Source organism: Megalops cyprinoides, chromosome 5 (assembly GCF_013368585.1).
Source record: "Megalops cyprinoides isolate fMegCyp1 chromosome 5, fMegCyp1.pri, whole genome shotgun sequence".
Taxonomy (NCBI): Eukaryota; Metazoa; Chordata; class Actinopteri; order Elopiformes; family Megalopidae; genus Megalops; species Megalops cyprinoides.
Window position 1 is genome coordinate 16,409,227 of NC_050587.1, and position 15,801 is coordinate 16,425,027.

General features: G+C 36.5%; 1 protein-coding gene across 2 annotated transcripts in view; it reads right to left on the reverse strand.

The window, feature by feature from the left end:
• Positions 1-668: 668 nt before the first annotated feature.
• The window catches only part of cntnap3 (contactin associated protein family member 3), a 113,260-nt gene continuing 98,127 nt past the window's right edge, over positions 669-15,801 (reverse strand). For both annotated transcript variants that reach the window (XM_036528677.1, XM_036528678.1), the window contains 5 exons: positions 13,734-13,867; positions 13,219-13,306; positions 9,549-9,767; positions 8,844-8,915; positions 669-922 (listed from right to left, as the gene is read on the reverse strand). In XM_036528677.1, the coding sequence (XP_036384570.1) occupies positions 726-922; positions 8,844-8,915; positions 9,549-9,767; positions 13,219-13,306; positions 13,734-13,867 (710 nt within the window). In that variant the 3' untranslated portion in view covers positions 669-725. The remainder of the gene's footprint in view (positions 923-8,843; positions 8,916-9,548; positions 9,768-13,218; positions 13,307-13,733; positions 13,868-15,801) is intronic.

Here is a 15,801-nt window from a genome sequence, read left to right on the forward strand (position 1 = left end):
CACCTACTATGTGTCGTAAGTATACCAAGCCCATAAGATATTGACATCACCGGTTTGAGTCACTTAGCAGAAGTTTGTACAGTGTCCCGAGCTGGAGAAATATGTGCTGTAACTGAGAACATTGGATGTCTCTTGGTTATATGCTGTGTATCCACATCCACCTGAAACAAGTGCTAACTGCACTGCAACAAAATTAGTAGATAAAGGGGATTCCCGGTGGATTTAAAAACAAGGGGCAGATATCAAACTTTTTATGACTTTAGTGTGCTTTTGGGAACATTATGATAGCAAAACCCACTTCACTGAACACTTCAAACATTTATTTTACATCCGACAATATGTTTGACTATCTCCAATTACTCTGCATTATATGGTAGGAATTAATAAGCTCTTTCAATTAAACATAAAACAAATCATGATTTCAGAGGAATATAAGATGCTGATTGTTATACAGACATTAATTCAACATGTACAATTTAAAGAGTATTTACAGTCAATGAATGTCAATATTCACTCCTTTAATATCTACCAGACAAGCTGCATTATGTATATACAAAAAGTGAACAATTTGAACCTTCTCACATTTCAATTAACCACCATTGAAAGTTGCTTAGGATTTATGCATAATGCATAATGAATGTTAATGTCTGTAGACTTGGCAAGGCATTTTTGTCCCCAGTTTATCTTGATTGTGTAACAGAGTGCTGAGGAAGAGGGAGAGTTCATTATATGAAGTATTCCTTTTGGTTTTCACTCAATACATTCTGTGAGTTTGGATCGTTGTTGAAAGGAAAATCGGGACTATCATCCGACTTGTCTCCTTTGGCTTCTCTGCTCTGAAAGGACTCCTTTCGCCGATACAGAAATCTTGCCATTATTGCCAGAACACAGAGTATGATAAATATCATGACAGCAATGACACCTGTGAATGAGACACAATAAGTTAAATCAATACATTTGTAATTAGCCTGATTAATAAATAATCTATCTGTACATATGCTGTTTTAACAATGTGGCATCTTTCATCCACATTTTGAATTTGTCATTACTCTTGAATTTGCCTACTTGAATAAGTGATGAAAAAATGGAACCATATAACTATTTCAGTGCTACAGAGCTGCTTTAAAGAGATCCAGGATAGTTATGAGGATACTTTTGAAATGTTGTACATATGCAGTTACATGAAAATTTACAAAACACTTCAAGTTTAGATTTTTACTTATTTCTCTGTCATTGTTAATGTAATGAAAATGTGTTTCTCAATAGGTGATGGGCTTCAGATGGTTGGCTAGGGGTTGCTCAAGTAACAAAGGGGGGCGTCACATTATGAATATGCAATGCAGATAAAATGTGTTTAGCTGTGAAAAAATAACAGCAGTACTGATATTAAGAAAATCAATAATGTGGGTAGGGTAAAAGGTACACGTCCAAACAGTCAACTCACGGGCAGTCTCTCCCTTTGATCAGGGCCAAGATTTGTACACCTCTGATTTTACAAACAATTGTACAATATTCCTTTTTGCTCAGCCAATCATTATAGCCATGTTTCTCTTAATTTTGTTTGAGGACAAGCTTGAAAATCATGCAGCCTCAAGCGAAATTTCAAAACTATTAGGTAACTGCCTTATTGCAGATTTATGGTGATTATTTTTGCTCTTTGATTTACTGTATTTTCTGCTTTCTTATTGGAACGTTGGTTAATGCTGGTATGCCTATAGTTAAACTGATAAATAATCGATTAGTTTGAATGATCATTGCAGCTACCCATCATCAATTCAATGCATGGTAAGACACACAGTAGCGTATGTTCAATAGCCAACAGACTGAAGTTCACTAGGCTCAGAATTAATATAAGTTTGCGTCAAGCATACCAATGAGTTCCACTGAAAATGTGATTGTAAAAGCAATGTTAGTTGCCTATAACAGCATTGCTCATAGGAATTAGCACGCCTGCACAGTGTCTCCCAACTAATATACTACACACTCATGGAGGAATAACATGGGTGCTGACTTTTTTTTCCAGCTATCGCATATGATTGGAAACTATAGAATAGATTGCCAGCTAGCTAACTAAATGTCAAGCTGATACTAAAGGTCAAACAATCTCATAAAGTTGAGAAACTCTGATGCACAGCAGCTCTACATATCTAAGCCTCAGTTCTGAACATGCTGCACTATCAAAACCAAAACTTTCGGTGAAAAAAAAATACTTCAGGTAATTTTAAACCAGTTTAATCTTGCTTTGAGATCTCCTATCTTGAGCCCTCAAACGAATTAGAGGGGTGGTTTTGAACTGCAGCCATAATAGCTCCATACCTGTTGCCTTTTCTTGTCAAATGGCTAAGGTAAGCAGAGTTAGAACCAACATGTTTCAGTCAGAAGTGATGGTGTAAAATAAGTAGGGGACTCTCTGCTCACTGAAGACACCAGTGCCTCAGTTAATCAATGTGGACACTGGTTTAGAATATGCTCTCCTTTAAGTGAATGCTCTCCTTTTAAATCACATCGCTTGGGCATTTTTTGAACAACAATGAACATCAGGTCATCAGACAACAAGTAGTTAATCAACTACAACAGAAGCGGTTACTGTAAGGTTATACTACCATAAATTATTTTACTGTTACAGCGCCCATCTTACTAGACATATCTTTAAAGCCATGCATTGTATTCCAAATTAAGGCTATTTACACACATGAATGTGATTCATTAACAGCAAATCATGTAGACTTTATATTATAGAAAGCTATACTGCTGGCGGCCATCTGAAATGTGTAAATAGTAAACAGTCCCACTAAATTACATCTACAAAAATCGGCCAAGTCATATAATCTGTTCAGAGGACACCACATCAGCTATGGACCAATTCATGAATATTTCCTGTGCACAATGTCCTGCTTAAATACTTTTTCTTAACCCCTGATGCCTATGTCTAGAAATGTATTTAATGTCACACGTAAATGCAATTCAAGCAGCAAAGCGACAATACAACTCACAGAACACTGCAGAAAGGTGCTTCGCACATAGCAAAAATAACAAATATTATTTTTTGATTGGTACAAATTGGTAAAACAAAAATTGACAACTCAGTTTGATTTGTTATTTGTTGTTCCAGTGTGTGCACCCAAAATGGGAGAGCAGCTGAGTAACACTAGGCTTCCACACAGCGAAACACCTCGTGAATTTGGCCCGATGAATTTTCACTCTGGGGGTATGGTCGCGAAAACAGCAAGCCAGTTTGTCTATCCTGTTAGTAGCAAGTGTAGTTGTGGTGTGGTGACGTAGCCAGCTGGCAAGCTACCTAGCTAGCAAGCTATTGTAGCCAGCAAGCCAGCTAGCTAGTTATTGTAGCAAGTGATTCAGCTAGCTTGTGAAGTCAACCAGTCAACTGTGATAAAATGGCATAGACATTGCGTTGTGTATGCTCTCCACCTATTTAATTACCTCCCATTTTTTTGGCCTTTCATGTTCTGAATACAATGATTTTTATTAAGCCAATTAAATTATGTTGTGTACATCGGTATTTAGTATAACAACACCGTGAGTAAAATTCACGTATGTGCTTTTGCTATCACCTGCTATAGCCTGCTTTAAAACATAAATTTTCTTAAACATTAATTAACATTAGTTTTCTTGCATAGTGTATACGTGGTGTCCTCTGAAAACGTTAGCCCTTAGCCTGTCATCTAGGTTAAAGTGTTTAAATGATGATCTATATGGGTCTATTTGTCTCAGCTAAGTTAATGTAACATATAAACAACAACCCGTGTTGATGTAGACACAAATGGTTGCCCATACATCTTTTAATCATACACATCATATACATGTTTTCATGCTACATGTAGCTTTTATCCTCCGCCATCTTGGTCAGACTTTTTTTTGTTACTCCCGCCTCTCTAGAGAATGTCATGTACTAAACACATCACACACTGAATTGATTGGTTCTCACGTGGTTCTCATTTGCATAAAGTTGGGAATTCGCCATCTCAATTTCGCTTGCTTCGGTGAATTTTGCCCAGTCAGAGCGAATTTCGCCCCCATACAACCTGAATGAGAGCGAAGCGAAATTCGCTGCAGTGGAAGTGTACTGTAACTGTTGTTACACTCCTGAAGCCCAACTCCAACATAATGGCCCCTGCAGATGTATATGTGAATATATTAACTTCCAATGAGCTGTCCATGTCAGTTGAACTTGAAAAAGATTACCCGTGTCAATTATTGAAATTACAAAGTCACACTATTAAAAGCCTTTTTTTACCATCTACACAACAATATTCTCAGTAAATCTCAGCTAGACCTTTCACACAAGAATTGGCTGCATGTTCAAACAAGTCCATCCTGTGCTTTCTGCTGGTCATTCTTTCTAAGTGAAATGCCAATTAATGCCAGCTTTCTGGGGCAGTTCACAGTTTGTCTCTGTGCTAAGACAAGACTGAATGCACTGCAATCGGTGACAGTTTGGTCAGGTACACACGTACTTTGATCCACCATCAGTGCTGAGAATTTTTCCCTCGTTTGCATACAATGCAATTGCAATGGCAAATGGAGGTGAAGGAGGAGGCAAAACCCTCTTGAAATTTTTATAGGTTCTGAAGGAGTTAGATAAGGAGTTAGGAGAAGTGATACTGACAGAGTAAAGGTTTTCTTCAGTTCAAGCTTTGACCCATGGCAGGACTGTCTGTAGCTTTAGAGACTTTATTTAGAGAATTTATTTAAGAAAAAAAAGCAGGGTGGGTAAAGTAGAGGCCCATGCTTGTCTTACATGGCTAATCACATATTGAGCACACCAATATAATGCAAACAATAAATAGTTCATGGACAGTGGCCACTGCTGTTACACAAATGGGTGCACAGAACCAAATGACAGCTGCAGCACTGCTGATGTTCTTCACAACAAAATGCATAAGCTTCTTTCCATTCAGCGGAAACAGTCGATCAGAGCTTCAGAATGGCAATTCCTAAATGCCGCCTTATCACCGATTTGGGCAGAAGGCACATTAGACAATCACTTTCAAGCTAAGGGTAAATTCAAGCCTAACCACATTAAGCCTTATCTTAAGACCTGATGCACTACACTGTCACTTTTACTCATGAATTATCACCACAGTTTTGCGTATTAAGTCACGGCACCTGCCTGTGTCATTCACCTTACAGCCTACGCTGGCACTAACAACCAGCATGATGATGCCTGATATTTGTTCCCACTAGATCCTTCTGCTAGTCCCAACCTTAACACGACTTGGCACTACTGAATGGATGCACTTTGAATTTTGATGACAGCCTAAGGTAGTAAACTGACAGTGATTATGTACCAGAGGAAGACATTTGAAACCATTCCAGTCCTTTTAAGTGTGAGTACTGCTGGCATTTCACAAGCATTATGCTTAAAGATTGAACTGAAATGCAAGCTTAATTATAGGATTGCATTGCATTTGAATGCTGACTTCTTCAAAGTGGCTGAACTGAATTTCCATCCCAGAAGATGATCTGTATCTAGTGAGAAAAAGACACATTTTATCCATTTTCTCATCATGGGCCCTGTTCCTTTGTCATTACACCATATCTTCATCCAAGATATGGTGTAATGTCAAAGGAACACACAGGCGATATTTATTTATGCATTCAAGGTAAATTCTGAATTAAATCCCATGAAATTATGGTTGACGAAGTATGTGGGTGTGTATACATATGTGAGTGTTAGCATCTGTGGAGTCTGAAATCCAATTTTCCTGATTTTTCATCTCTGTAGTTTCCTCTCCCCATGTAAGAGAGAGCATGCAGACTTTGGTCATTACGAGCAACCCTGAACTGAACCAAAACACACTCTCCACACTCTTGGGAACAGTTTCATGTTGAGAGGGGAGGCAATAACTTGTTTTATTTTAGAGGAATCCCTAAGCTTTAAGAATTAACAAATCTGAAACTCACCATGGGGGGCCCTACCCATCAACCACTAATAAGGGCCAAAAGCCAAGCCATGAAAATATACAAGCACTGAGGAAAAGATCTGAAGAATTAAACAGCAAGGCTTTAACTAAATTGGGGATCTTGAATTACAACAGTGATCAACAATTGTGCTGGACTTTCAATCTAATCCCACTGTGACAGTGAGAATAAAGCAAGTTTTCCACACACATTTTAATGACATTATTCTCTTATATCCACTGAAAAAATCCGGGGTGGTATCTTTAAGAGGAACTTAAGCAAAAATGTTGCATGCTGCAGATCTTAAACCATACCGATGCATCTAAGTTTCATATATATTGGTAAGGAGAACATAAACAATGATGGCTTAAATGCTGTTTAATTTATTCATGAACATATTTTCATTTCATTTCCTCATATGAATGCAAAGATCTGTGCAACAAAGAGGTGCAAAGGACCTTACTTTTGGGAACTGCTGGTCTATCTTAAAGCAGACCATTAATTATGCTATGGGACCATGGATACAGCTTATGTGGTAGCTGGGTGAAAAACAGTTGAGTAGTATAGAAAAATTATGTAATTATTGTTACAGCAACATTACCTGTAGTTTTACAGTAGTTAGCTAGTAACCAGCCAACCTTGTGATATCAAGAGACATTAGAACTTATTTTCTGTTTCAATACATAAAAACTATTTACCATACAGTAGATAGCTAGTTGGCTAGATATATGTTGGCTATTTGTTATCTAGCAAATAATGCTTGCAAAACTTTTAGATGTACAGTATACTGCTACCAAATATTTTCCTAAGCACACTGATTGACTCCTTTAAATATGTTGACATAAATACCAGATCAGTTCAGCTATGCTTTTTCCTCCTACAGTTTATATTTTATCTTTACTGTCATTTCTTTGATTTCATCCTTTTCATGATAACTGTCCCAAAATAAGCGTGTGCAATGTTTACATTTAGTCATCACATATACAGTAACTGGAAAACAACAGTGACCAGTTTTCACTCAAAAATTCTCAACTTTAAATCAGCCTCTGGGTAACCTTTTTTGCATTGACACCGCTTAAGATAATTTGAACATGTAAACACTTAGCTCGGCTATTCAAATTCTTTAGATAAATCCCACTTGCAAATCCACCCCTTGTCCACCAACCACATGGGAGCAACAACAAACTATGTAGCAAAGGTGCACAACAAAGACACTGAGAGATTGTGCCATGCTGACAGCCATGACACACTGGTCGCCAGGGAGTTGCAGGGGCTCTGACATCACACTTTCCGGGAATATTTTATATTCTTAATTGACAGAGAGGATGTTCCCAGAGAGGCTTCGCAGCCATACAGAGTTGAACACACTGTGTAGGAAGACAACCCCTGAAGGTTCAGAAGCAATCCCCTGGGTGGGTGGTACTACCCATACTGAGAAACAACTTGTAAATATTTGTAAGAAACTCATTTCTTTCAAAGGAAAATAATGCAATATATGTGTATACAATATATTATATGCAAAATACTTAAGTATGAGCATAAAGAGCTCATTTAAAGATCCTATGGAAACTGTCATGGCTGCCAATGGACAGTTTTTTTTGTTGTTTGTTTTTTTTTTTTTTGTTGTTTTTTTCCTTCATTTGTTAGGAACGTACAGTATTTTCTTGCAGTACACAAGCAGCAAGCTATCCAGTCTGGAACCAGCTTTCTTCCTATTTGAAACCACATCTCTGGTCCTGTTCAGGGTATAGTGCATGAGGTGATGCAATTTGATGTTTTTTTGCTATTTTGTGTTTCACTGAAAGCTTGCAATCTTTGTAACCTCCTTGAATTCTGAGACAGAGATCCAGATTTTTCATAAATCACAGAAAGCAAGAAAATAACAAGAAGCATCTATAAAAAATAGATCAAATTCTCATCAAAGCATTTAACACATAATGGATCATCCTGTGAAACAGTATAATTTCTTAAAATGAACTCACTATTTCCAAAATTTAATTAATTAACTCAATGAAAACTCTGATTAGATACTCTCTACTAGCTCTCACATCCAGCAATAACCGTATCTTATTTGAATCCAAACAATGTATTCCTCAGCTCAATGAAACTACTGCTGTTTCCTTGCAAAATTTGTGAAGGCCAATCTATTATATAACCCTGTAATAAATTGGCCAAGTCATATAGCAATTTATGGCCAATTTTTGTGAGAGTTCTTTTAATCATATCCCATAATGGCACAATGCAGTGTAATTTTACCCCATGGCACTGACAAACTTAAAAAAATGTGTCTGTCATTTATATGCCATTATGCTTGGCATATTTAATTTTTAGGAGAAAAGGACACGTCTAATTGGAGTGCCCAAGCACAATTCAAGTCAATTTAATGCTACATTACAGAGATTTTAAAAAATAGTTTTAAAAAAGTATGAAGATAGTGGTAAAAGTTCCTTGATCACCAAAGTATTTTACAAATGTAATTACTTTTGGTGTCCTTGCGAGGTTGAGAGTTTTGAGTGAGACTATTTATAGATAAGTTTAAATTACTTAAAAAAAACACATTAAACATAATGTAAAAACATGAGGAATTACTAAACCATCTTTAAAGCAGGTGGGGGAGGGGGGACAGGTTTCATATTCTACAACTGACCAACTGTCACCAAAATCACAAATGTTGTTTCCCAGCCTCCATGCCTAGCCACCAGTAAAAAATGCAAGAATTCAAGACATATAATACAAAATTATTTGATGCCTAAGCCTATAAACTGGGAATAGAAGTGTCAGATGCACTGTGTAAACTGAGGACATCATTTATTTCCTAAACTGCATTGAGTAATAATTTCATCTCATGCTTAATTTGTAAAAGAAAGAGGGAGAGAAAGAAAAAGAAAAACAATGAATGAATTATCTACTATCCCTGTTACCTCCAATAAGAGCAGAGTCACTCCTGATTGCATTGACTATCGGCTCACCGGTATCTATTGTACCAGAGTGATCTAAAGCAAAAACAGAAGAGAAAGACAGAAAAGATCAATATGGCCCATGGAATATCTTTTCCCACTTTGAGCAAACAATAAACCATGTACATGCTGCTGGTGAAAGATTATGCTCATTTAACTGTTTTCATATAAACAAAACGCTGATTCGGTCAGTGACACTTGACTTGATTGTTATGAACTGCGGGAGTATTCAATGAGCCTTTATTAAGTCTGCAGAGAAAGCCTACAAAACAAAGAGATATATGCAATTCCAGCAAAAGAAGACAGATGGATACATTGGACAGCTATGAAATGTCAATGCAAAGGAAAACAGCAGAAAAGGCCTGTCTTCCAGCTTGTCATAGACCTATATAAAAGCAGTGCTCCTCAAATGTCCTATTCATTAACATCATGTCCCATCAATGAAAAGACACTGATGCAAAGAAGACTGGCTTTCTGTTTCATCTCTTTTTTTTTTTTTTAAGAATAATTAGACTCATTTACATTATGGTCAACATTTATGATTACATTACGTATGATGCCTTGTTTAGAAAGTGATCTGAAATTGCCCTGTCTTAATCAGTCGTGTCCTTCTTCTCTAAACTTCACCCCTTTTAGTGGACCAGCTACGACCAAATCCTCACACCTTACCTGACAGTGAATGCGTGGTCTCAATAGCGAAGGGGTTGGACGGAGAGGAGGCCCCACACTGTGACTCCCCAAGCTGTCCCTTAACAGTGACGGGGCTGCTGCTCGGGTACAGCAGAGCTGCCTTCAGTGGGGTGATGTTGTTGAACTGTACCACCGAGAGGCAGCCGGTGAAGCCCAACGAGTTGACCCTGGATATCTCCGGGTCCAGCTCGCCATTCTCTGTGAACACAAGAGTGACTTCAGGGGAGAAAGGCGTGCGACCTGGGCAAATAGCTTTGGAAATGCCCTCCATAAACTATCCAGCAGAAAGGATACAGTTGTCTTCACCTCCGCTGCCCTGCTGGTTTTATCCACAGGCTGCGTGTGTATTTACTATCACAGACTGAAATCCCCCCCCCACAATGTTACTTGTACTGGGGAGATTCCTAATGTACTTACCTTCAAGGCAGTTCCATTCACAGGTGGAAAAGACACAGTCATCAATGTATTAAATTTAATTTTTCATGGGGGGCATTTGAAGGAACAGCATACACCTTAATTTTTCAGCATACTATTTCATATTACATATATTCATAATAGGACACATTACGTATATACATGTCTTGGATATACACATTATTCAGATATACATGATGACCCTGACATTCTAGGGTTAATACATATTTTGAATGTTCTACAATTTCAAGAACAAAGAGTCTTGACAACATATCAAGACTTGCATACAACTGAAATGTAGAATGAGCATTGCAGATCAGTACTTTCAACTGAGAGGGCTAGATGAACGCCATGTGCTCTCTATTCTCTCATATGCCATATGCCTAGAGTGTTATCTTATCTATGCACAAGCTTTGATGTACAATAATATTGGCAATGTTCTTTGTCTGTGTTATCTGCAACCATATACCTTTACTTATTGTGATTGTATGTATTCTCCAGTGTACTTCCTATTGTAAAAGTTCAAAATAACAGAAGCTCACACCTTTTTTATTTATTTATTTTTTGTTTGTTTTTGGCAGCCTCCATGCCAGAATAGTCAACTTTAAGTCATTTTATTGAGCTTTTTACCATTTTGGTTTTCACAATCCATGTTTGTATTCTTTGTGTTTGTATTTTTCTCTGAATACCCTGGGGAGTAAGTAGATAAAAAAAAAAAATACATAAACTCTCCATTCTACAAAACTGGAGTAAGTACAATACAACTACATGGATTTATACTTATGTCTGTGTAAACACATGTTATATAAAACAGCTTTCTGATTGAAAAACCTACACTTTGTTTTTGAGATCAACTGGAGGCCACAGAAAAAGAACATCCAAAAGAACTCCAGAACTATTTGTGATGGTTGAACAATCACGTGTTATCGCCTGGGTCTTTCTTCTCTCTATACAATCCTTGTATATTGCTTACACTTGTAGGATGGGGTGGTTGTTTGCCATGTCTTCCTCCTCTGTTATGAGATTACCACTGAGCACGAAGAGATGGAACCCCTGCTGAGCTACTGACTTTCTCTCCCAGTCCCCTGAGAACAGCATGTAGGCCAGCTGATAAAATATCATGTTATTGTCTTCAGTCTGGCCTGTTTCACCTCAGACCAGATCCTCTCTCAGGGTGAATTCACATATTGAGGTCTTGATTATAAAACATTTTTATAGAAGAAACATACTGGCAATTAGTACTGACACTAAAATGAAACGTGTAGTCTCTTTTTAATTATTTTTTGTAGTTACTACAAAATATCCTTTCTTATTTGGTGTTTCCATTGTCTTGACTACCCCCTATTTTCATAGTTATTTCCATCAAAACAAATAAACCTGTGACACACAGAATAACCATTCTCCATCATTTGAATGGATGTCCCGTGAAAGGCTGGGAAACTGAAACAGTGTCTACTTAAACCAAAATGTCTTGTTGGTTCTGGGTTTATATATGCAACATATTCAGACTTTTTGTAATCAGTTGAAAATAAGAGTCCCAAGAGTGCCGAGTTAAGAGTATTGCTTAACGTCATGGGCCAAAATCCAGTTCTATTTCATTTTCATATAATTCCCGGGAAGATCCTAGGTGGACAGGCTTGAAGAAACCTGTGCAAAATCCCAAAGAAGATCACATTCTGCCTTGTGCTTACTTTACTGAACATTGGCAAATATTTGAGGCTCTCCAACCCACTTTTTCATCTGATATCTGCAGACCCAATATCCGCAGACCTGATACCCCATTTTTTCATTGCATATAGCTATAATTGAATCTTGCGGGTGTATCGATTTGTTTTTGCAGGTTCATGCAAAAAGTGGACACAGCCACTTCTGTGTATAGGGTGACTGCATTTAGATTCTAAGGTTCAGGATGTTTTGTTTTCCTTTTACATTGATTGCATCAGATTGCATTTAACAAATGTTAGACCTGCAATTAGCTGAAAAAAAAATGGAATTCAGGAAAAAATGTATTTCCATGGTTGCTGGTCAAAGTATGCCAAATTACATCCTGTATGTGGTGTAGACCAAAAAGCTGTTATTCCCTGTACAAACACCCTATCTATGTATATATAAAGTGCCTACTTCTAATTTTATATTATTTGATTTCTGGCTTGAGAATTAAGAAAGTAGTATCATGTACTTTCCAGGATTTGATTTATAGTACAATACATATACATTGTTTCAAAATATCTTTCAAAAAAGACATAATCTTGATATTGAATATGTGTTTATTAGCTTACAAGCTGTTGCCATACTGACACCTAGCTATAATAACAGGAACATTGTACTTGGTTTTGGTCAAACACCTTTTACACCTTTTATATCACGATGAAAATCACATTTAAGTTTTTGACTACATTCCATATTAAACTGCAAGCATAGGATAGGCATAAGATGAGCTGCAATCTATAGGCATAGGATGAGCTACAATAGCTGTGTTACCATTTTATTCTGTTTCTCAGTTATCCTCAACACCAGTCACCGTAGAGTATGAATAGTTTCATTTACAAATAATCCTAAAAACCAGGTCACTTTATAGAAAGGTTAAAACTTTGTGTGTTCTATGGACAAAACACAGTCCAAAAAGCATGCAAAATGTTTGTTACATGCATATCAAAGAAATATGTATGTTGCACCATTTATATTTTTCCAACATTAACATATAACTACGACATCACGACTGAACAAATGAAAACTGAATACGTGTTAATACTGAATACATGTTAATTTCTCAATATTAACATGTATTAGCAACAAGAATCAATTTCTCCTGCTTGACACAATAATACCACTATAATAACTCAAAGAAGGCATTGCGATATACAACAATGCATTGTTGATAGTTAATAAAATTGTCCTGGGATCATAATGGACTGTACTTGCTCCACTGCACAAACAAGCCATAAGCCATGTACATTTTTCAGTCATTTCATTATTAAATGTGACAGTAAAATGCACAATGAATACTTATGTGAAAAGTCAATCCAGCCACATAAGGTAGTGCTACTTTTTGCCATGACATACACAACATTTTCATTTGTGCTGCAGGCAGCAAATTGCTTTTTGCACATTATGTAACAATGGGTTACTTCCTTAAGTTTGTTATTGAAAGTTAAGCTGATATAAAAATGCATGTACATAGAATTGCTAGACTGACCATGAACTTTATCCACCATTTTAAAATTGTCTTACTCACCATAAACTTTTCCAATAACAACAGACTTGATTGCATTGAATTCCACATCAGATGATAGATTGAATTCTTCCCTCTCATACTGATCAACCTAAAATCCAGTAAATATAAGCTGATGAGTGGAAAAAAAAACTCTGACGCATCCATGTTTCAAATTATGCAGAATGTATTCTTCCATAGACAGGTTTTTAATTAAACCTTCACTTCAAACTACTTTAAACACATGATTGCTTTGCTGTTGAGCCTATGCCATTCAATTAAACAGAAAGAAGTACTAGAGTCTGGGCAGATTTCCTAGCTGAGTCTACACATTCAAAATGTGATTATCATGAAAGCTTAGCCTAATTGGCAAGGTTATTTTATGCACAGTAGTCTTGAATAGACAACCTCTATTTAATAAGCTCAAGGCTCTCCACCAACAAGTACATGTTATCAACTGGAGTGTTAAAATGGACATTACACAGTCCACAGACACAATCTGACAACAAGATAGTAAACCAGTAAGCATAATGAATTACCTGAACATTGAGAATGTCTGCTTGCCTCTTGATGGTCAATTTATGAAGTTGCCCATTAGCCAAATTTCTCATGTTCATCCTGAATATCTCCGCATCTTTATTATTTTGTAATTTGTACTTGATATCCAAGTGACCTTAAAAAGGAAGCATCTTGCCATTACTTTCAACTTGTATACATGGTGACAAATATGTCAGTGAAAATGGTCAAATCGTATGATCATTCACAAGGTCATTGTGAATTTTGAATAAACAATAGATTTACTTTCACAATATACATCCAAAGGATTGAGTTAATTACCTAACATTAACATACAGAAACAAGACACTTCAGCAGTAGATGTACTGTGGTTTTGTTACCCTACTTCATGTTTATTGTTGGCGTAGCACACACACACACACACACACACACACACACACACACACACACACACACTGCATAGCTTTTCAGCTGTCAGCCTCTGAAGAAACACAGTTTCACAGTTTAGTAGCACTTTATTTTACAGTATGTAATTTACCTGGTTTTTACTGGGAAGGTAGATGGTAACAGTTTGAGCTTGGTAATTACTTGGTAACACTAAAACTACCCGGTAATAATATTCAGTAGCCTATAATGAGTCATTACTTGGCAAGATCATTTCTGTTACCGGTAATTACTAATTGTTTATATGAAATGCCAAGGTTTACATGTGTTTGATCTGTGTTTTATTTGCTTTCTTGCCAAGTAACTACCCATAATTCAGCAAAAACGTTCTGTGAAAATAATATATACTTACATGGTACCATTCTTTCTATCACAAGTAATTGCTTGCTGTTTCCACAAATGTGGAATGTATTTAAACCAACAAAATGTTATAAATTTTGTATTACCTGAAAATTTAGAATAATTACATGAATAATTTCCAAGAAATGGGTAAATGGAGAGGAAATTGGTAATTATTGGATTATAACAAGGTAAAAGGTTCAAATTTATTTCACTCTGGTTCTTATGAAATAACAAGATTGTAATAATTCCCAAGATATTTCCCATGTAAGGTTATTGGGTAACTATAGCATGATATCCAAGTAAAAGGTAGAACTTTAATGTACAGTCCAGCTCCTGTGAAATTACAAATGCAGTTACATTCCTAGTAATCAGTGTGTGAAACTGTGGGTGTTGCACATATAGTCCTTTTTAAATGAACCAAACTCAGTCCTCTTAAAGTGGACCAACAGGAAAGAGGACTCAGTTCTCTTTCTGGTCCACTTCAGCTCTGATGGGGCCTCAGTCCTTTTGCTGTTCACACTATAGTTCCTCTGGAGCTCTCAGACCTTTACTGCTTTGGATTATGGGTAGCTTTCACTAGGAACAAGATGGCTGTTGCTATACTTGTCTTATCCACATTGCTGTAGTATTTGGCTAAATTATCATCTTGCTATCGCTACCAGCGGCCATGGTTCCGTCTAGGGCTGGGTGATTAATTGAATTTTATTTTTAATTACGATTTTGGCTTCCAACAATTATGAAAACAAGATAATCGAGATAAAACAATTATTGTGCCGCATTATTTATTGAAATGTGTGTGTGTGTGTGTGTGTGTGTATATATATATATATATATATATATATATATATATATATATATATATATATATATATATATATACAATTTATTATTTTATCTCTTTTTCATTTATTTTTTATTTGTTTTTCAGTTTAATTATATTTAACCCTTTCGCACGTAACTTATTTTTATGCTACGTAGCGCATTACTTTACATGGTTTGTTATGTTTTCATTAGCGTTATTAAGCCTCTCATAGTTTTCAGTTAGCATTTGCTATATTTTTAACGTTAAATCGCTGTTTCGTCAAATCTAAAATTAGCTAGAATTTTTCCAATCTAGTGTTCTAATCACACCGGTTTTAGCATACGCACTAAATGGCAAATCACACCATTGTGACTGTACACACGAAAAGGTTAAAGTTCAAGAAAATCCACTGTTAAAAACACAAGTTCAATAAATGCATGATGTTTCGGGATGTGGTCTCAGTTTGGTTCATTTTAGAGGGGTCTGAGTTTGTTTGGAGTGTT